Source organism: Stigmatopora nigra, chromosome 14 (assembly GCF_051989575.1).
Source record: "Stigmatopora nigra isolate UIUO_SnigA chromosome 14, RoL_Snig_1.1, whole genome shotgun sequence".
Taxonomy (NCBI): domain Eukaryota; kingdom Metazoa; phylum Chordata; class Actinopteri; order Syngnathiformes; family Syngnathidae; genus Stigmatopora; species Stigmatopora nigra.
The window spans coordinates 651,090-673,364 of NC_135521.1; the positions used below are offsets into that span (position 1 = coordinate 651,090).

The following is a 22,275-nucleotide window of genomic DNA, read 5'->3' on the forward strand; positions in this document are numbered from 1 at the left end:
CGTCTTCTTTCTTTATTCTCCTTCTACAAAATGTTTGCCTTGTATCTGTTTTATTTTATTTTATGTCTTCTCCCTTTCTTGTCCTCCCTGGCTCGTTTTTTTCTCCTGACAATGTAACGCATTTTGTAATTGGTGCATGGATTTGCGTCTCCCTCCATTGGAGCGTTCTTACGTCACATTCTGGATTGAAAAGCGCGTGCTGATCATCACGACACCAAAAGAGATGCACTGTGCTGGGGCTTTTTTTAGGGGGGAGAATTTTTGCTGCATGCATATTTGGGATCATTTGGCATAATTGCTTCTGCCTTTGAAAGCAATCTCAGTAGAAATCCTATTTTTCCCAGAAGCTCAGCTCTAATAAACATTGTCAAAGTGGTGCTTTGACAAAAGTAAGTGGCAACAAGTTGAAGACAAATTGGAACTTTCCCACAGAGTCCATAGCAGTGTCCGACACTGTTAGAAAAAATGCAAAATGTGTCAGCCAGCATTATCTGCAAATAGTCCTTAAAAACAACACTTGTTTCATGCTCCTGTTTCTTTTTCTTTTTTCCATGATTGGGTTGAGCAAAAAGGGGCGGGCCACAGCAACACACCTGATGACACTAATGAAGGTAATCAGTAAGGACTCTTGTCAGTATCCAACTGTTTTGTTTCTCTGTTACAAAGCCCAAGTTTTGCTCCTGTTGGATACACGCATTGCTTCAAATGAATCTCAGTTAGGCTTTAAGCGCAGATTATGGATACGCGTGGCCCCGGAAACACAACGGGAAGACTTGGAAATGAGAAAATGTCAGCGCATCAATAGGTAAGAAGGTTTTTTTTGGGGGGTGCAGGTCCTCTTTTGTGTTGACCGTTGAATGGAAAGCTAATTGCGGAATGGGCCTTTTGCCCAGGCAGCCCTATTAGCCCTGTGAAATTGGACCATTATGTCATCCCCACATTGCATTTGCCGCAAATCCCCTTCGCTGTTTCTTTTTTTTTTCTGGGTTCCTTTTTCCTCCGCTGGTGTTGCCTCTTATCTCCCCCTCATTAGCGCGTCCTCCCATCTCATCCGTGCAAATGTATGCCTTCAATTACAGCGGGCGCTTCTGCTTTATCAGCGCACATTTCCCTGCGCATGAAATGAGCACAAACAATGTGAAATCATGCTGTTTCCTTTTTTCTTCTGCTCGGGCTCTTTTTATTTTCTATTTGTCTGCAAATCTGATACAACAACACAAAAGCCTTCGGGCATCCCGTGGCAATATTTAATTGCCAGCACACCAATGCTTTCTTTATTGTTGCCATTTTTCCCTTGACAGTGCAAGTCACCCCCCGCGCCACTTTAACAACCTTTGGTTTGGCCGTTGTCGAGGCACCACCACCACGTCAGATGACGTGGACCGTCTGGCGGGATCTTTTCTCGGATGAGCAAATACTTGGGCAAAACACGGTAAGACGTACGCATCCGATCCAGTCTTGAAACAGTAAAGTGAAGGTAGAAAATGCAAGAAAACCAAAACTTGGACTATAAAAGGGGCTCTGCTAGGTCAGGATTTGACTGCATATTTATGTAGTTCTGTTGAAAATGCAGCAATAAAGATCTGAATATTGGCGAGGCGCGGTTGGGCGCCAAGTCCTCAATGAAAAGGCTGACCATGCATAAAAGTCCAGCTCATACTGTGCAATAAAAAAAAAGATTGAATGAGCCTATTTTTTAACTTGAGTTGAAGTTAGATTTTTTTTTAATGGTACTTGACACGCAATATCATGAAAATGTCGAAGTTCGGCCTAAAGGATTTCTTGCAGCGCCTGATGACATCTTTCCAGACTCAGACTTTACAAAAAATATATAATATTTGCAATGTCTGCCAACTTGTTGATTATAGGAAAAAGTCTGTGCCTACAAAAGTGGCAGCAAAACAAAACGCACTAGTTTTATGGAACAAAAGCTAACTAGATGGCTTCCAATTTTTTTCTTTCTTGCCAAATATTTGCAGTGTTTCCCCTTAATTTGAGCCCCGAGACTTAACGAGAAATGCACACCCTGCGAGTGCTTAAACCAGAATACGCCCAAGGGGCCCAAGGGTCACTTTTGCGCCCCGGGGTCGACGACGGATCGGTTTTCCGAAGTGGCGTCGGCCACGGGCCGGTCCCCGCGGCTATTCTAGTCAATTTGAAACGAGGCCGGAAGTTCTGTGAGGTTATTCAAAACGCCGTTCCTCTCAAAGTCTGATTAGACTGAAGTTATTGGAGAATTGCCTCTAACCTTAGCCTTGACCTCCGCGCACAAGAAGAGACGCACGTGTAAAATTGCGATAACGCCGCTCTGCTCCGGAAGGCTGCGGCGTGGACGGCTTTAATCAGTGTTGGGGAAACTTTCTCTTTTGTTTTGCTTTCTTTCACAGCTGGGGGCAGCTTTTCGGGGCCGTCTTTGCCCGGCCCTCCCTCCGCCTCCTCCCGTGGAAATGATCCGGCCAAGGAAGTCAACGCAAGGATTAAATACAAGTGAGTGTTCCATTATCACAGCTGGTCCAGAAGAAGGCACGCTGGCAGGCCGGCGCAATTTGCGGCCAATAAACCAAGCGAGCCTCGCAAACGGGGGAAAACAAAAGAAGCAAACGGCTTTAAGCCGCGAGATCGCAAGGTCGCCGATTGCAACAAGCCACTAATCCTTCCAAAAGCCTCTCTCCAAATTGCACCAACGTCATCTCCTCATGAAATGCCCGCCCGGGTCGTATTTTCTCTCCTTCTGGGATTGGTCCGGCGTGACCAGAAGAGGTGAAACTCTCTAAAAACGTGAGACGCGCCACCTTGCAGAGAGATGAAAATGTGGGAGATTTGACAAGGTGGCGCGAGATGGCCAGAGCAGAGAAATAAAAGCAATGCGGGACACGTTTTCCAAAGTGCAATTTATCACGGTGGCGGAGCGGAAAGCAGCGTGACATTGCCGCAACTCTACGACATCATTTTCTTCCGTGGCTCCCGCCAGCTCTCTTTTTGCTTCGGCTCGAGTGGGGCCAGCGAGTGCCTCCTCCTCCTCGCTCGGGAGGGGCAAAGAAGCACGTCACAAAGATCGCAGAAGCCGGACGAATTAGGATCTTCAATCATTTTGGCTCGTTAACGCCGCCAAAGCCGCAAGCGCGGTCGGCCCTGAGAAGAAGCCCGGTCGGTGTCCTCTGCGGCTCGGCCAGGCGTGCGTCGCATTTGCCGGATGGCGAGAGACGCGCTGGTTCTTTTCTTGGCCTTTTTTCAGGAAGGTAAAAGCTCAGCGCTCCCAACTAATTGCTTCCAAAGGGACGGGGGATGAAAATGTCACTCCGTCCATCCATTTTCAAAAGGGTTTGCTATAGCTTGGATGCATGGCCTTTGCAGTATCAAACGAAATGTACACTGAATTTCATGCTAACTACAATCACGCTTGCATTACTGCTCTTAAAACTAATAAAATGACTCCTCCCAATAATTACTCTCTAGTTTCTGGTATGAATATCTCCTCTTACTTAAAAAAAAGCAATTTCAGGAAGATTGAAAAGCCAGTTTTTAGCTGTTTCATAGGCTATAAGTCATTTTTTTTTATTGTGCCCTCCAATTAGGTTGCATCTCCCGCCCGGTGCCCACAGTTGGCCGGGATAGGCTACGGCACCCCATCGTGAGCCTCAGGTCAAGAACGATGGGAAAAACAGGTAAAAGATAACCCATTTTTACTCATTTTTCAAGTGGCCATTTTTCCGGTATTTTTTATTTAAATGGGTTGAATTCTAATAATAAGGGAATTTGAGTTTTGAAAAGCGGCAAAGTAAAGCCATCTTAATCTCTTGACAGATGGCAATATGAGTAATATCCACCCGCGGTAGATTTCCCAATTACGCCAGCCGTCTTTTATCCGCTCTTCTGAGTTGGCAGAAGTAATATGGCAATAAAAAGGAGTCTCAATGCAAAGCTTTTTGTAAGAGTTCACTTACCTGAGCAGCAGCAGCAGCTGCATTTGTGCACCACCTTTCCCCCCGACCTGCACTCTAAGTGCTTTATAATGTTCCTCCATCTCAGCATTTACACACCCGCACACACCCACACACAAGTTCATTGGCCGATGACGCAGTCGTCCGTCCGCCACGACGCCGACCCGTGGATAGAGCCCGATTACGGATTCAGCCCGGTTTCAGAGGAGAATTTGGATGAGCTGTTAAGATCGAATCATATAAACCATCTTTTTAGAACGACTAAATCGCACATATAGTGAACTTGAGCTTTTGTGTGGGCATCACAAATCAAGAGGCAACCGTTAGAAATGGATATTTGGCAAAAATGACATGAAAATGATTGATTAGGCATTTGTTATGAAGCTTGACCCAAAATGGTTCCACTTTTCGTAGAGGCAATTGTGATGGCCGTTGTCATGGTAATAAAATCGGATCGACTTTCTGGTATGGAGATCCGCGGGTATGGACGGGTGCATCCCTACTCGTAATCCGTAAGGGGAGTACGGCTGAAAAGACCGTAATTATTGTCAGTTTCCCAGTAATGGCCGGTTGCGGCCTTTGCCTGGCACCGCTCCAAATGACCAACAAAGAAAATGACCTCAGGGCTGAGCAAAGAGGAAATATGATCAGCTGGTTTGAGGGAAATGGCTGCCAATGGGATCCCTTTCATAACTTGCTCTTTCTTTAAAATCGCGGCCAGCGCTCACTCCAGAAATCTGCACTTTTTGAATCACACACATGCTTTCTTCTTCTAACGCCGCGCGTTTGAATGAGTCGAGAGGAAATGCGGCCAAGTTTAGTCGGCGGGATTAGTCCGCCACGAGTTTCACGTGGCGCTGGCCTTCCTTCCCTGAAGTTTTGGGTTCCTCCTCGGGCAAAATGTCTGCTCCCGCAAAAGTGTGCGAGCGGTAAATTGTTTTCCGTCTCATTAAGATTAAATGAGCTTTAATTAACACAAGGGTAATCAAGGGCTGTGTAGCATATGGGCCAATTTCCAATACAGTGCAACTCCTTGGCAGACACATTTTAAAGATTAAATGCTCTCAATAAAACATTATCTGTTAAAGGAGGATTTTTGCCTCTCCTATTTTTTTTAATTGTTTTTCTTTTTCAGGGAGGGACACTTTGCAATAAAATGTAGTCTTCTTACCGCAGCGGGGAAATCAATCATTGGATTGGTTGGATTTCCCTCCCTTTGCCAAGGTCATTAAGCCTTACTGTGTGTGTACATAGTAAATGAAGTTCATAAATAGTGCAGTTTTCGTCCATGTTGCAAAATTCTCTTTTTTTTTTCTCCTCTAAAACAAGAGTCTTCCGAGGGGAATATGGTTGAAATCAATTGAATGGTAAAATATGCTGCGGGTGAATATGAATATTTATCTTTTGTACCACTCGTTACTAAAATAAGCAAGAGCAAAAGCTGTAAGAAGTCACGGCTTAGATATCTGCAACAAATTGGAGACTATTTATACATACGGAACATCACGCCTGGCATGTATGTTTCTTTGCACATGTTTAGATGAAAGCATTTGGGAAACACTATCTGGACTGCAATCGCGTCCCCGATCTTGCATTTTCTTCCCCCGGCCGTGGGCTCCTTTTTTTAATTGTCCTCCCCGCCTCCCCCGCCATCCACCATATTGATTCACCTTCAGTGAAGTGGAGCTGTCGTGGAGCTTTATTTTGCCGACGTCTCGGCCCAGAAGACGCCATGACAAAGCACTCGTTGAAGTGACTGCGGCGCCATTAAGCCCTGGCGTGGATCTTTCCTCCTTAGCGATGGGCTCTCCTCTACGAGCCGGCTCTCATCTGTTGGTCCTCCAGTGGAGTGGAACGCTTCCAGTTAGAGCCCCCCCAGTCCCATCAGTATTCTTAATGTCGCATTTAAAAGACTGCGTCAAAACCATATTAAAAGTAATAGCGACTCTGCAGTCCCGTGAGAGCTCCTTCCTACTAATCATACGCAACCCAGTGCGTTGCTCATTTTCTTAACTGCCATCATTCTTTTACCCTTCTGCAGTCCAAACGGCGCCGTCCAGGCCAGCCAATGAGCTGACGGGGGACCTTAGAAAGGGCTGGGCTCAACAGAAAGTGATCTGAAAAGTAAGCGATGAGCTTGAAATGATCTGAAATGGACAGAAAGTGACGTGTTCGTGATTTAGACATGGCGATCAGTAAGTTCGTCCTTTAGCACTCAAAAGAGGACAAAAGAGGAAGAGGTCGTCCTTGTCCCATCTTGGTACCTTCCTATTTTTTTATCTTGAGAAGGACGCGGTAATTCACTTAGCCTGTCAATGGCGTTCCTCTGCACAATTTTACTGAACAACATTAGTGGAAGGGACAGGATGGGAAGTGATTTGAATTCAAATGAGAGCAAATAAATCTCCGTGGCAGGAAAAAGGCGAGAGTGCGGGCCCCGTGTCTCGTCACTACTACGCCGCTCACCCCCGGATTTCTTCACCAAACGTTCTTTTGCGAAAGAAAGGACAAATGGGATTCCGTTTTTTTTGTAGGTTTTTTTTCGCATCTCACGACACGCTCGTGTCGTTTTAGAGTGAAGCCATAAAATGGCAATTGACAGTACTTCAATTTGCTTTGTGGCACGTGCAATGAAACACGTCGCCGCTTTAAGCGTCGTCGCAAATAGTTGGAAACGCCGGCTACGAGCCAGAATCTGCACTTCAAATAACAAATAGACACATTTTCATTAAATTCATTGGGGACATTGTGGAAAATGGAAGATAGCCATCTTCCTCACAATTCCATCAATGCTGTGGAAAAGGAACACTCCCCACGACTAGTCATCACCCACCGGGGTGCCGGAGCATATCCCGGCCAACCCCGGATTGTTCGACAGCCAAACAATGTATCTTTCCTATGTGTCCGTGCCTAAAATCCAAAAAAAAAAAGTAATTTTAAATCAACTATCAATCAATTCCTGATATATCTGGGTCATCTTAGATTCTTCTTTTAGAATATCTATCTATTTAACCATGCATATTGGTCAACCTACTCCAAAACATTTTTTTAAAATGAGAAAACCTGCATTACATGGAAACCACAAAACAGGATGGACAATAACAGGGTGGGATTTGAGGAGGCTAAAATTAACATTCAGTCTGTTAAGTAAGGGGTTTTTGCTTCAGTCAGCAATGTTTTTTTTGTTTACTGTTTGTTCCATGACTACGCTTTCCCATTTTAATATAGGAGAGTGCATTCATGTAATGCTGGCCAGCTTCCAATGACATAACATGATGAAAATGACAAAATACAGGCCCAGTCTTCAATGTGCAGCCCCCCCAAAGTACTTTTCTTGTAATGTGTAGCATAATGGGACATTTCAGACTCAATAGGACGATCCATAAAAGAGCCATTTGATCAAATGCAACATTTTCCCCCTTAGCCGTGTGGGAGAATCACTGTAAAATAAATGAGAGAAAATGGAGGGCACACATTTGAACAGACTTTAGTGTCCATTGTCTTGCTATACGTTCACGTCTTTAGCCATTTAGAAGAAGACAAGCATTATTCTGCCACAATTTTACAACGACTTTACAATTTTGAGTCGTCCGCCAAAGGCGCTTTACGCTGATATTGACTGGCGTCCTGCGTGACTTGAATCTTTTTCTTTGAAAATGGCGCACCTGACTCCGCCGGAGATGAACTCTGTCTTTTTTTTCAGAGTAGCCATCCGTGAATTTGTAATCTCCGCTTTTTGTGCGAGGCGGGCTGTCCATTGTGTGCACAGACGATACGACTGACCGAGGTCAGGAGAATCTACGGTGGTATAAATGTGGGCTCTCAAAAGTCTGGCCCGTGGGCCGGGGGCGGCCCTTCTAGGGTTGTCTCATTCGGTCCACAGCGCTTAAAATTCACCCGAAATCAATTGAAAATGATCCAAAACTTAAAGAAAGTGACCCTCAAATGACAAGAAAGTGACATAAAATGATGTCATTTATAGAATAGTTTTTCCCCTCCAAATATGAACTCATTTGACCCATTTTAAAAGGAGCACGATATTACGGCAAGAAGAGATGAAGCGCAGCGAGGCAGGTGAGATCTCATAGCGAGGTGTTAATTGCAAATATTTTTGAAGTGACGACATCCATTCCTAAGCAAGAGGGGGCTGACATGAGATGAAAGAAGGAGCCCCACGACAAGGGAAACGAATCCAACGGCGGAAACGGGCAAATTGGTAAAGGCCAAGGCAGTCATGGAGCCAGCTCTTTTGGCCCTAGGTCTCATGGAAAAGGTCACGCCGGCTGGTGAAAGGTGTCTCTGCTCCGGCAAGCCGCCACAAATGAAGAAGACGCTGAAATGTTATCCAGCCACGTTCACCACACAACGGGCCCCCCCCCTCCTAAACAAACACAGAGGAAAAAAGTGCCGTGTCTGAGTGGAAATGTCAAGCTGTCTGGGCCCTTGAGATGCTCTGACTTCCACTGCACTCTTTTTCTTCTATGGGATTAGTGCAGTGGAGTCCAAAACCAATGACTTGGGATCTTTCCTATTGATTTTGATAGGTAGATTTTGTAGGTTTTTGTTAGTTCCATTGAGATACACACAACTGATTGAAATATTTGGATATTCTGAACAGAAGATGCTGTATTTTCTAGCTTATTAGTAGTACTTTTTTCATAGGCCTGCAAAAAATACTGTTTTTCCCCCCCTCTCTGACTCTGTTGTTCTCCATTTTACGCTCGTTTACCATCGTCGGATTTATCCTCCGGTGAGATTGATGCTCGTTCCCTTTTATTTTTGTATGCTTTGCTAGGTACGTGAAGGAAGGATCGCCCGTCCATCAGCCGCGATGCCATTGGAAATATTTTTATTTTTTGGGGAATTGGGACAAATAGAGCGTGGCTGGGCGTCAAGCCGATGGCGGCCTCGTTAAGCACGGCGGCCACGACCATTGCTCGGCTTTCCGTTGGGCGGCTCCGGCCTTGATTGATGGACGCCACTGGCGGGCTGTCATATTGATGAATGCCTTCTTTTGGACAAGGACACACGCGGACGACGCCTTTCTTTGAGCGACGGGAAGGACGCTGGTTTCTCATCTCATTGAGTGTTTACCGTTGGATTGGAAAATGTCAGCAAGTGAAATGGTTTTGGTCATTCACTTGAAATGCCGCTCGGCCACTCGCATTTGTGCATTTGTGCATTTGACGCACGCCCACAGCGGGCCACGTCTTCCCCGACCCTAAACGGCGGACGTGGAGTGGAAAATGGATGAGATGGATGATTTTGTGACGGGCTGCGTCTCCACACGTTCTGAAGATTCTGACTCTGAAATGAGCAATATTCAAAGTACTAATTTGGTGCCTTTAATGAAGAAAGCCCCCAAAAAAATCAATTGGACGGATTGACTGTACAACACAGCTTCTCTCCACACACAAAAGTAGTTTCCGTCTTTTATTAACTTGCATTCTGCTCGTCTGGCATTGAGGAAAAAGAAGAATAAAAAAAAAATCAAGTGGAGGGAAAATTGCTGCGGGCTCAATCCTGACAGGATAATACATCCGACGTCTAACTCAGCCAGCGAGAAGCAAACCAACATTTATCAGTGCAAAAAAACTCAACTTCAACTCATGATGATTGTTCACAGTGAGTGTGTGTGTGTAGCGTAATCCCTTTTCCAAATCATTTTCCATATAGTAAAGTAGTTTAATGAAGAGAGGCAATCATCCCAAATTTCAATTTAATCAGCTATTTTCTGGTCTCAATTTCCCTGGACTAACGTGAATGTACTTTCAATAAAATCGGCAATAAAACTGGCTATAGCTTTGATGACCAGGAAAGATTTGTTCTGAGGGTTGCATGCATTTTTCAAATGGATTTGAATGCCTTTTGGGCAAACCCTTTCAGACCTGACTTGAACTTTTCCAGTAGTTTCTCTGGTGATTTCCTCCATAGTATCGCGGCCTCGCTTTCCCCCTCCGTTTCTCTCTCCAACGGCGTATTTTACATTCCCGAGCGATAAAGTTGGGTGGCGCTTTGCCTTCGAACCTTTCCTTGATACTTAACTCAGAAATACATCAAAACAAGAAATACTTTCAGCCTTCAACTCTTGACATTATAGAGCTGACGGGAAAGCGGAGAAGAATATAGATTAGATCCACGGCGAAAGGGGAGAGAGGATTTTTGGGGATGCGTCAGCCCTTGTTTCTGTTCATTGCCAAATCCAAAGCTTCCCAAAAAACCTTCTTGATGACGAATATTTGATTTATCGCGGCCATGACTTTGGTGGTCGAACACGGAGCATATTCCAAATTCTCGTGGCGACAACTTTGAACTTTTCCCAATTGAATCCAACGTTTCGAGAGCGCCGAGATTTTGTGGAGACATTCCAATGTCGCCAGTGGCTAAATTGTGATTGGTCCATTCTTTAGAATGACCTTTTCCTTCACTAAAGGCCCATCAATATTTAAGCACGCCCATCTCCAAAACATTTCCAAGACTTTGGCGCTATCATTCAAAGCCGTCGTCGTCGTCATTACGAGCAAATAAAACTGTCCGGCTTCTTTTTTTCCTTTTTTTCTTTTATCATATCCTTGTTTTATTGCGGCTGGCTGGTTCCCCTCTAACAACAAATAAATTACCAACTTTTATCTATATTTCATCCGGCTAGATTTAAAGCCCGGCAAGGAAGGACTGTCATTTAAGATTCCATTTTAGGGCGACATTAAAGTGTTTGATGCATTTGACATCTATGCAGTCAAGCGAGGCGCCTAAATGAAGCAAAGAATATGACAAATTCATGCTTTGCTATTGAAAAAAAACAGGTGATGACAAAATTATAAGGTTCAAATGTATAAATTTGGATGATCCATCCAGTTTTGCACCCTTTCAGACATAGGAGCCAACAAATATACATTTGTGGTTATCTAAAAAGCGCTGTTTAAATGACTAGCCTAAATGTCGGCCATATTTAAGCTTCTTGTGCAGGCATTATTGGAGGATATTTTCATCATTTGCAATATGTAACAATATGAAAACTGTTGGCCCACGGGCAGTGGTTTGGACACCCCTGCGTGCTTTAATGCAATAGCATTAAGTCTACGGTAGAGTATTTATGTTCAGAATTTGTGAGATTAATGTCATCTGACGCAGTCCTCGTTCATAGTTTGCAATGGGCGATTTAAGTCATGGAGAGAATGAGTAGTGACAGAGCCTTAAGTTAGCCAGAGAATGTGAACGTACGGAGATAGCCCTTCCATGAAATATTAACGCTTTGGCAAAACGACAGCCACTTTGTCTTTGCTTTCATCCTCCATCTATTGGCCACAGCACATGGACACAAAGTCAATCTGGAAAGCCCAAAGGCTGCGCTCATCGCAAACAAATACATTCATTTTCTCAAATCTAATCCTCAACAGGCCCGTGGAGAAGCGGGTGGGGTGCTGGAGCCTATCCCAGCAAACTAGGTGGTGGAAACCTTGAATCAGATTTTTTTTTTGTCTTATAAATTATATTTTTTGAGTTTTAATGACACATCAATGTTCTTAAAGTGCATCTTTCATTGGCCTTTGAATGTTGATTACATCTAGCAACTGATTAAATTGGGATTAAAATGGCACTTGGTCATTTTCTTAATGTTTACAACCTGCAAAATGGCAAACTTGAATATTATAATATCATTTCAGACAAGTTCCCGAAAAGTGCAACCTATGAAAAGAATCTTTGCCAAATGACGGCTGAAGGCTGTCAAATAACAAAACTTTGTCTTTGGAGTCACTTCCTCACGATGAAACGTCATGCCCTCCATTTTTTTCCCAATCCGACAGCGTTAATCACACCCCTAATTGCTTGGAAGCGCGCACAACGAGGCGTCAAACATAAAGTAGACGTGTCTCCCACGCACGGCCGTCCTTGTTCTTTGCCTGCCATGCAGCGAGGATGACTGACTGCGGCAATCTTTCGCTCGCCGCAGCCGCCGTGAAAATGTCAGTCGTGTATCAATATTGACTTGATTTTCTATGAAGACCAAGGTGAGAAAGCGACTAGCTTTTAAACAATGTCCCGTGCAAGGACGCCGCCGAGCCAAGTGGCTGTAATTTCAAGTGGAATGTGTCTACCGTGGACTCTCCGTTCTCTTTCTTTACGGCAAATACTATTTGAGAGATGTCAAAAATGTGTGCTATTCACTTTGCTTCTCAGCCCGGCATTCTTGCGTATTGTTAACGATGCACTTGGTGGGAGGAAGCGAGCGAAGGAACCGAGCCGTGCGTGCCGGGAATAAGAAAAGTCTTGCCAGGGCCTATTGAGGCCACAAGATGGTGGCAAATGAACTCCTTTGCGTGGATATAATGCCGACGCCTACCATTCGCTCGGCCGGCCAGAGGATAGCGCTTTAAGATTCATAAGAGATCTCATTTTATCATAACTTGGAGGTAATGGAATGCAAGCGGACGATTCCTCTCTCAGAAACGAGGCTCCCAACTGGAAGAGAATTTGGCACGCTCCATCTGCAAGCGTGTACCGTCTCCCTCTCCAAACACGTTTATTTTATTTCCAGTTGATCCCGCCGGGAAGAGTACAGGTTCAGGTTGGTAATCCCCGGTGGGGTTCCGACATCCCTGTGCGCGCACTTTGCAGAAACTTTTCTTCAGTACTCTGCTGTCTTTCCCCCAAACTTGCGTGCTTGGCTGTATTTGAAAAGTCTGCACATACGAGGTTGCACATGAATACGATTGGTTGTTGGCCATCCACAGTTGGCTGGGATAGGCTCCGGCACCCCCGCAACTCTCGTGACGATTGACAGTATGAAAAATGAATGAATGAGTACATAGGAGAGTTTTGATGGGTGTCCATGGTATGGCCTTTTCTACCATTGCCACTCTTTTTGGTTGCCAGGTGACAACTTGACCAAGTGAGCTATGTTATTTTTATTCGACGTCTTTGCTAAATTAAGGAGGAATTTTTTGGTGTGAAGACCATGGAGACGTTTGTTGGGATGAATGGGCTATTTCAATAAACGCCACTTCGTTCCCGAGCGTGTATTATTTTCCAGTCGGACGCAAAGACGTCTAAGCGTGTCCCGAAGAGGAGCAAGATAAGGCCCGAGCCGCGGACGGGGACATTTTCAGCCGGCGCGCTTTTCTCCATTTTTGTGCGCCCCGGAGATTTATGCCGCCGAGATTTAACGGCGTTATCGGAAAAGGACAGGCCCTCTCTCGCTATCTGGGCCGGTCCAGATGAGCCCGGACGCCGAGCGAAAGTGCCAGAGACATTTGGACTTCTAATCAAGCGCAAGAAATGCTGTAATTGTACCTCGTTGGGAAACGCTGAGCCACGCCGGGTTGACGGCGCTCATCCATCAGCTCAGCGGTTTTGTGTGGCACTCAGGTAAAAATGTATTTTTCGCTGACTCGTTCTATGGCCGTTTCTCGCCGCTTTGGCGGCGGACATTGGAAGCGCCAAATGTTGCCGTCTAATTGCAAATCACTCAAGCGACATTTGCTGGCCAACTTACGGATGTGGATGGCTTTGTTCCTTTATCTACATTTTCAGTCTGGATCTGATGTTATTTCAGATCAAATATTGTTCATATCATTCGATGATATTTGCCCGTCTGACTTTCTTTCCAGGCGGTGAATGGGTGGACAAAAAAAGGGAAAAAATGCCGCATTTTGTATGAGCCAAGACTTGAAAAATCCAATTGTGCTACTTGCTCAGAGGCAGCCACGTGCCAGTGAGTCGGTACGGGCAAAACCGGAAGCGCTCTTCATGGTGTTCCTGCTCGGGAGAGCAGCCAAAGTGTTTGGCATCCCCTTCCCGCATCGGTTATGAAGTGGGGAATGATGCCGAAAATGATCTCACAGAAAAAAGATGCAGAGAAAAGCGCGGGTAGATTTTCACTGGGCCTGTTTTTTTTTTTTTGTTGTTTTTTTTGTTTTGTTTTTTAGGGCAGCCCCAAAGCCCCTTTACTGTCCCTGAAGAACAAAAAAAGCCTGGAGCCAAACTGGCTTGCAGTCAAGCTGTTGCGTTTTAATTAACACCGGGGTGAAATTAGCATGGGTCCTCATTAAGTTAATTTTCTTTTATCATTTTTATTTTTTTAAATACAGCAGAGTGAAATGCATTCAAACTTTTTTTTCTATTCCAGTATCATTTATTTGGCACAATGAGAATCAAGCACGTGCATTTATTAAATCCTTTTTTCAAAGACATCGGAGTAGTTTGCTATAAAAATCAACATCAAAGTATTGTGTCTTTATGTATATAAAAAATACATATGCTTGAATTCAATGCGACCATTACAGTACGAATTCACTCTTCTGGTGTAGTGCAATGTTGATCAATTGTGGAAAAATGTCTTGTTTGTGAGGAGTTCCAATGAGAGACCATCATGACTTCCATCATTCTTCAAAGTGAGTCTTCCTCATCCGCCGTATCAAATCCGCTGAACTCGTAATGCCCTTTCAGTAGTAAATTTGATTAATGTAACTGCAAGAAAATCCATTTTCTAGCGTCTTTCATCTTTTTTCCCATCCCGCTCGGCCTCTCCATCTCCCCGCAAGATTGTCACGCCGCTGGCTCGGATCTAATCTATCTGGAAGGCGCGCAAGTCGGGGCGATGGCGTGGATTAGCGTAATCGCCGTAAAATCTTTATTTCCCCGCGGAACGTGGCGGACCCTAAAGCCACGCGTGCATGTCTGTAAAACGACCTTACAAATTGGAAACGGCGCCTATTCTCAATGAGCTGGTCGTCATGGAGGAGGAAGCTTTGTTCTGACGGATGAAAAGGATTTTGGCACCAAAGCATTCATGACAAACCCTCGGGGACAATTCAGCCTCATTAAGACAGATCAGCTCTTTGGAGTTGGGCTTCATTCCATTGTTTTTATGGACTTGAAATATGCTTCAAAAGTCTTAACTTGCCCCCCCACCAAAAACAGCACATCTCATTTGTATTTGTAAAAGTGTCCATTCCCGATGAATCCACTTAATATCAGGAGTCAGATGGGTCCACCTCCTGCGAGCCGCCAGCGTAGAGAGAAGACGTGAGGTGAATGCAAAATGGCTGATTTGCAAAGGCAGAAGTGTGCACGCTACCCAAAGAGGTCTCCTCCTTCAAAAGGGTCTCTTACTGGGTTCTGGAATAAGCGTCATCCACACGCCTTCCACGACGTCCTCCCACGTTTTGCAGCAAAGTGCTGACGAGGATCATCGGCTTTCTCACGGCGAGAGACAAACGGGTGGCGAGTGGCAGATTAGCCAGTCAGCAGAGAGTAAACGCTGTCTAATTCCCTCAGCCGAGCTGGAAGGTTTTCTTCGTCCTGGTGGCGAAGAGCTTTGGCCGAGGCCTTCTTGTCTTCGCATGGTGCAAAATGAAGAAAGTGGTGATTAGTCAAGTACTGTCTTGTGGAAAAATCTTCATGTCATTCATTTCACCAATGAATAATACAACAGTAGCGCTACTTATGAAATCAATTGGTTCCAGAAGGGCTTTCGTCACATGGATCATTCTGCACTAAAGACTTATTTGGCATTGAATTAGCTTCTCTCTTGCCACGATCTTACCATTTTTGTACAAATCGGGTATGCAAATGCACGTTGTGTCACTTTTTTGTATCCTGGAACCAATTTTTTTCCCCATGGAGCCTTTACATTCATGTGAGGCCGTTTCTTTCTGTGCATTTCCATTCAATAGGGACTAGCTACTTTGAATCCAGTGAATTTTGGAGGTTAGGTCCCAGAAAAAGAAGCAAATATATTCACAAATGCTGGGTTTCTGCTTTTACTGGGGTTCTCTTTGTCACATTTACAATACAGCATTTGTTGGCAAGAGAAAGTGAAATATACAAGTATTTTTTCCACGTTTCATAACTTCCACTCCAATTGGCGAGTGCAAGCAAAAGTGTGTCCTTGAATACCCCAGACGCCACCGAGTTCCACCTTCACTCGCCTCTCTCTCTCTCTCTCTCTCTCTCTCTCTCTCTCTCTCTCTCTCTCTCTCTCTCTCTCTCTCTCTCTCTCTCTCTCTCTCTCTCTATCTCTCTTTGCTCAGCACTACTTAAGCAGATGGCCAGAGGTGAAAAAAAATAGAAGCGGATGAACCTGGAGGCAGCTGTCACCTACTCCACAAGTCTTCCATATGTATGACCGCGTGACACACGCAGGACTATTAAAAAGTGATTCCTGCTCTTTGACACTACCTTCTAATTTACAGTCAACCTATAGAACACGTATCCCGTGGTTGTGATGGAAAATCTGGTGGTGGAGGCCCTTTGCTGGGGGAAATTAAAAATATTGAATTGGCCTGGCACTTGCTTTAATGGCAATGGTGGGTGTTAAAACCTTTCAGCGGGAATAGTGTGGGATTTAAAAGAGTGGCAAAGTGTGGGTGCCGAAACCTTTGGTCGAGAGCTGCCAGTTTTGAAACGCCCACACCGCCAACACGGTGACGTCTTAATGCCTTACGTAGGGATAGCCATCATCGGCGGAGCATGTGCCAGCGACAGATTAACGCCGCGCCGATGACTGATAGGCGGTGATAAAGCGCCTCTAATACTAATGCAATGAAATGTTGCAGGCAGTCATTTTCACCGCGTCTTTCTCACTTTTCACTGGTGGGGAAAAAAAAACTCTAAACCTGTTAAGTGGCAAAGAGTGAGGGAAATGTACTCCCTCATTTCACGAGAGCTGAAAATAAAGCAAGATAATTACACTGGGAAAATTGAATAAAGCATTAATGCTCGATAGACGGCAATTTGATACAATATAATGAAATGTAGGCCATAATTTCACGAGAGATGAGAATAAGACAAGATAATTACACTGGGAAAATTGAATACAGCACAGTTGCTAAATAAATGGAAACTTGATACAATATAATGAAATGCATGCCACGCTGGCAACATTTCCCCATTAGCCATAAAACAATCCATTTGAATAGATACATAAATATGAATAACCACCAGACGCGTGTTTTTCGAGTTGAGCAATGTCGCCTCCTCGTGGAGAAAGATTGTGCCTACAACCGTAAGGCGTCATGTGATACAATTACTATTAGTAATGCTAATGCATGCATTACTTCTATGTTCTTCAACGATTTTGTCCTGATTGAGGAGATTGTGCTCCCCCTTAGTACATGGAACTATTCTTTTAGATTTGATGTTAAAGAAGTGTGGAACATGATTGGTATTGGCGTTAGGATGTTAATGGTGACGAATGTCAAAGACACTCGGGGTTAATGGTGACGAAAGTCAAAGACACTCGGCTTCCTTTGTTTTGCTTTTCCTGTGGGCGGTTTCTGCAAGAAGTTTCGACACTTCTGGGAAGAGCCCGGGACACATTGACTCCATAACCCACAAGCCATCGCGAGCAGGCGAGTGACGCCCATTTCTTCCTCTCTATGACGATGATCTTCCGCCAGTCACCCAATGGTTGCGTCCAATAGGGTGATTGACGGGCAAATGACGTGCTCCCATTGGTTTCTATGCCGTTTCCAGGAAGCAAACGCCGGCACATGGAACCACCTCCTACATGTGAGCCCAGTCGGCGGCACCACGCGCGGCGTGCGGAGGAGAGACACCGACCGGTCGGAAAGGCAACGTCATCCCTCGGGCCACCGACTCGACGTAGAGTAGAAAACAGCGAGCGGAGCGGCGTTGTCCGAGGCAGGTACGGCACCCATCTTTGTTGTTGTCTCTCCCGCCTCTGATTTAATCACTACCGCAGTCGTCGTCGAGTGGAGCGGAGAAAAGTAGGTCGAATTAGGTAAGAACAGGGTGGACTTTAGGGCCTGGCAGACGGTAGGCCTGTTAGCTCTCCGCGCACTTTACTGAGAGAGATCGCCCGAGTAGAAGCGCTCCTTTGCCGTCTGTCCGAGCTCCCGTTACAGGCTCGGTGCCATAAAGGACACCGTGCCATTTATTTCGCGAGGTACGCGGCGTTGAACGTCGGCCCGGCTTGCGGGTGCGTCACGATCGCCGCTCTCTCGTAATAACGCTGCTTTCCCCACATTTTAGGGGCTGAACAACCACAGCAGAAAGATGGCGGACGACCCCAGCGCGGCGGACAGGAACGTGGAGATATGGAAAATCAAGAAGCTGATCAAAAGTTTGGAGGCCGCCCGTGGGTAAGGACGCTTTGCCGCGCGTTTGCCCGCGTCGCGAAGGGGGTTGGACGGGACGTTGCTTGGCCGCGGGGATGAGACTGTGCCCGGTCGCAACAGCTGGACATCGGGGCCGACTTTGGGAGTGGTTAGCTTAGCTTTGCTAGCTTTTCTGTCGCTGCTAGTCGGCGGATCGTCGTCCCATTCAGCGCATCTGTACTTGAATGAAAAGGTGGTGTTCATCTGGCTCACTTGGCGGACACATTTTTTACACGCCGATGTGAAATATGGCGGGTTGAGCGCGACCGGAGCACCGGGGCCGGCCGTTATAAACGTCATCTACGGATGGAGGCCGCCATGCTTATCTTCTGCAAGAGAGCTCGTTTATGAAAATGGAAATTAGGCCGAGTGGCATAGTTGTCATTGGTGATCTCACGCGGGGAAATTGTTTCACTGCGTCAATATAATAGGTTCGTCGTGATCAATGATGTGGCAATGATTTAGGTGGTTCAAAACAACAAAATGTGATCCAGTCTATTCAGTGGTAGTAGTTTTGAACGATATAGCCCAGGCAGCCAGCCTGCAAACTGTTGCTACCTGCCAGACTGCCGCTGCTTGCTGTGTCAGCCCGCTTGTGCGGTTAGTCAATGGGCCGCGGACATGATGTTTTGAGAGTCCCAACCCAGTGCCATGCCATTGCAGCCACCCTCCCCCTCTCCCTTTCTCTACCTTGCCAACCATAGTTTATCTGGATCAATCTAACGATCCCATTATCTTATTCTCAGCTGTAGACTTCATAACTCATTTAATTGGGGAGAATTGGCACACCATTCCACCCTCATAGTAATGTCTTCTTCTCTTTAGTAATGGCACCAGCATGATCTCCCTCATCATCCCACCCAAGGACCAGATTTCCAGAGTGGCCAAAATGTTGGCGGACGAATTTGGCACAGCGTCCAACATCAAGAGTCGCGTCAACAGACTCTCGGTTCTCGGGGCCATCACCTCTGTGCAGCAAAGACTAAAGCTGTACAATAAGGGTAAGTGCCGCACACGCAATCCAAGCACAATACTCTTCTTGACATTAATGAGCTGTTGTTGTTGTTATTTTATTATAAGTTACCTGTTGAGTGATTGTCTTCAACTGAAGCAGTGTTTCCCAACCACTTTGTCGTGGGAAATAAATTCATCAAACTCAACTTTTGCTCAAATGAGGTCTCTGCGACAAGATGTTTGTTACTCTACTTGCCCTTGGGCGTTATCAGATCTAATCTCTTGAAAAAGTGTGGCAGACGTCAACAAGTCTCCCCTTGCTTACGTTTCTATCGAAGAGTGTGTAGTGCTGAGAAAGGAGAAAGTAGCGCTTAGCAAATGTTCCGACCTGTTGCCAGTGCTATGAGTTTCATGAAACAATTTTATATAAGTATGCAAAGATATTCAAAATTAAAAAAAAAAACAGTTGCCTGGTTTGTTTTATCCCCTGGATGGAACAACCAGTATTTGAAATGTAAACGCCACGATCTGGTGGCATGTCGGCGAAACGTTAACGTGGCTGAGCCTCTGCCAGATTGATGGTGCGTTTTTAATGGATGTCTTTTTTTTTGTTTGCAGTGCCACCCAACGGCTTAGTTGTGTACTGCGGCACCATTGTGACGGACGAAGGGAAGGAGAAAAAAGTCAACATCGACTTTGAGCCTTTTAAGCCAATTAACACCTCCCTGTATCTCTGTGACAACAAGTTCCATACCGAAGTGGGTGTTGACGGTATTGGGGTTCTCCCTTTGGACCTCCTTCCGTTTGGTCTCTGACACGCTCCTTTGTTATTTTCTAATCTTTCAACAGGCATTGACGGCCCTGCTCTCTGATGACAGTAAGTTTGGCTTTATTGTGATTGACGGTAGTGGGGCGCTGTTTGGCACACTGCAGGGGAACACCAGGGAGGTGCTGCACAAGTTCACTGTGGACCTACCTAAGAAGCACGGTCGGTACCTAATCCACAATTCTCTCACGGCGGCCACGCTTCTATTTGCGGCGTCTCTCGTCTTTCTGCTGCTTGTCTCTCCTCCCCCAAAGTTTGACTGTGGCCCTTGCGCTTTTCTTCAGGCAGAGGAGGACAGTCGGCTCTGCGTTTTGCTCGTTTAAGAATGGAGAAGAGGCACAACTACGTGAGGAAAGTGGCCGAGACGGCCGTGCAGCTCTTTGTGTCCAACGACAAGGTCAACGTGGCGGGGATGGTTTTGGCCGGTTCGGCCGACTTCAAGACTGAGCTCAGCCAGTCTGACATGTTTGACCCAGTAAGTGGAAGCTATCGTGCTAGCTTAGCCTTGAACCGTGCTTGTTATTTCCTTGTCGTCTCTGCAAGGCGGTCCAACAGAACACTTGTTAACAACTGGATTTGTCTGTTTTGAATCCATAGAGGTTACAGGCCAAAGTTCTGAAGTTAGTGGACATTTCCTACGGCGGAGAAAATGGCTTCAACCAGGCCATCGAGCTATCGGCAGAGGTGCTCTCCAACGTCAAGTTCATCCAAGAAAAGAAGCTAATAGGTAGGTTGGCAGGAGACCTGCCCATTTTCTGCGGGGGTCACTCGCCGCCTCCCAATATAAGACCCTTTGTTTATAAGATTTTTTCTTTTCCTTCTCGGCAGGACGATACTTTGACGAGATCAGTCAGGATACGGGAAAATACTGCTTTGGGGTGGAGGACACGCTGAAAGCCCTGGAGATGGGAGCCGTGGAGATCCTCATAGTCTACGAGAACTTGGACACCATGCGTTACATTTTGCGCGTGCACGGGGCCGAGAGCAACGGAGCCGAGAACGGTACGCGGAGACGGACGGCGATCTCGGCGCGCCATTACTGACGAGCTCACCCCTTCTTTTCTTTGGATTCCCAGACGAGAAGACTTTGTACCTGACGCCGGAGCAGGAGAAGGACAAGTCCCACTTTACGGACAAGGAGGTGAGGAAGGCGGGCTGGCGCTGAAGCCAAAGCCAATGGCCAGTCAAAGTCTTGAATTCCTTTTGACTCGGTGTCGACAGACGGGCCAAGAGCACGAGCTGATCGAGAGCATGCCGCTCTTGGAGTGGTTTGCCAACAATTACAAGAAATTTGGAGCCACGCTGGAAATCGTCACAGACAAGAGTCAAGAAGGATCTCAGTTTGTCAAGGGCTTTGGAGGCATTGGCGGTGAGTGCGCTTGACTCGATTAAACCGCAATATACTACGTTTTTTATTATCAGAAACTAAGAACAAACATTATTAATACGGCCTTTTGGATTGATTGGGAATATGTCAACTTTGTCTCTCTCCAGGTATCTTGCGGTACAGAGTGGACTTCCAAGGCATGGAGTACCAAGGAGAGGACGACGAGTTCTTTGATTTGGATGACTACTAGGTAGTCAGGGACTGATGTATTGGGAGAGAGAGATTTAAAAAAAAATGAAGAAAAAAAAAAAAAGCAAAGGAAGGCGGAATGAATGAAGAATTTAGGAAAGGAAAAATGCCACCCCTCTTGCAGCAAGTGAGGGGCTCAACTGTGTCCACCACAAAGTGACAGCCAACTTCCAATTTGCTTGTTGAATACACGACCCTGCACATACATTTCATCCGTACACACATTGACGAGCGCATGGCACAGGCTGAAGAGGAGTGGGTTTTTTTTTCTTTCTTTCTTTCTTTCTCCCTGCCCCCCAGAGAGGGAGAAGGCATTTCCTGAATCGATCCCTGCCTTAGAGTGCTGGTTCCTTCCCCTAGTCGGATTGGATTGGACTCAAGTCATTTTCCCCGTTCCACTCCATTTTGAATGAACACAACGTCAAAATCGCCCTCAACCCAGTTGGAAGATGAACATTGCAGTCTACAATGAAATAGATGAAAAAAATGTATTCTCCTTTTCCCCCCCATCCCGCTGTCCTCCAGGCTTAAATCTGTTTCCTTTCATTTTTACTGGCAACCGCTGCTGTTGTATTTTATGAGCGTGGGGGATTTTTTTTTTTTACCTGGGTTTCTGTGGAGAGGGGGACAACGTATTAAAATTTGAACTGCTGAAAACCATTGCTACCTCCTCATCTCCTGTGCTCTCGCAAATATCTGTGGTCGGCCTTTTTGGAGAAACCTGAACATTCTTGTTTCCCAGTTTTCAGATGTGATGTATGCGTGACTGCACATTCTTGCCAACTTTTGGAATCCACATTATCCAAGTTTTGTTGAAAATGAATCCCGTGTTTTTAAAATTTCAGCAGCAATCAAAAG

The 22,275-nt window shown here is 45.7% G+C and overlaps 1 protein-coding gene and 1 long non-coding RNA gene across 8 annotated transcripts; both read left to right on the plus strand.

Annotated features, from left to right (window-relative positions):
- The first annotated feature begins 563 nt into the window (after positions 1 to 563).
- On the plus strand, positions 564 to 13,814 carry LOC144207186 (uncharacterized). 3 transcript variants are annotated; one of them, XR_013328599.1, is made up of 5 exons: positions 564 to 805; positions 1,302 to 1,432; positions 2,388 to 2,487; positions 3,576 to 3,665; positions 13,550 to 13,814. It is a non-coding gene; the product is annotated as an uncharacterized LOC144207186 (long non-coding RNA). The 3 variants fall into 3 exon arrangements; XR_013328601.1 differs by lacking the exon at positions 13,550 to 13,814 and adding an exon at positions 8,737 to 10,147; XR_013328600.1 differs by lacking the exon at positions 13,550 to 13,814 and adding an exon at positions 3,805 to 3,921.
- A 3,606-nt stretch (positions 13,815 to 17,420) lies between these two features.
- Positions 17,421 to 21,508, plus strand: etf1a (eukaryotic translation termination factor 1a). Of its 5 annotated transcripts, none has more exons than XM_077732495.1 (11): positions 17,421 to 17,589; positions 17,937 to 18,046; positions 18,887 to 19,062; positions 19,634 to 19,773; positions 19,865 to 20,003; positions 20,126 to 20,316; positions 20,439 to 20,568; positions 20,670 to 20,843; positions 20,918 to 20,982; positions 21,063 to 21,210; positions 21,336 to 21,508. In XM_077732495.1, the coding sequence occupies exons 2-11, from the start codon at positions 17,961 to 17,963 to the stop codon at positions 21,416 to 21,418; spliced, it is 1,332 nt and encodes a 443-aa protein (XP_077588621.1). In that variant the 5' UTR covers positions 17,421 to 17,589; positions 17,937 to 17,960; the 3' UTR covers positions 21,419 to 21,508. The 5 variants fall into 5 exon arrangements, with proteins under 5 accessions (XP_077588621.1, XP_077588625.1, XP_077588623.1 ...); XM_077732499.1 differs by having other exon boundaries at positions 19,865 to 19,892; XM_077732497.1 differs by having other exon boundaries at positions 17,422 to 17,585.
- Positions 21,509 to 22,275: the final 767 nt, after the last annotated feature.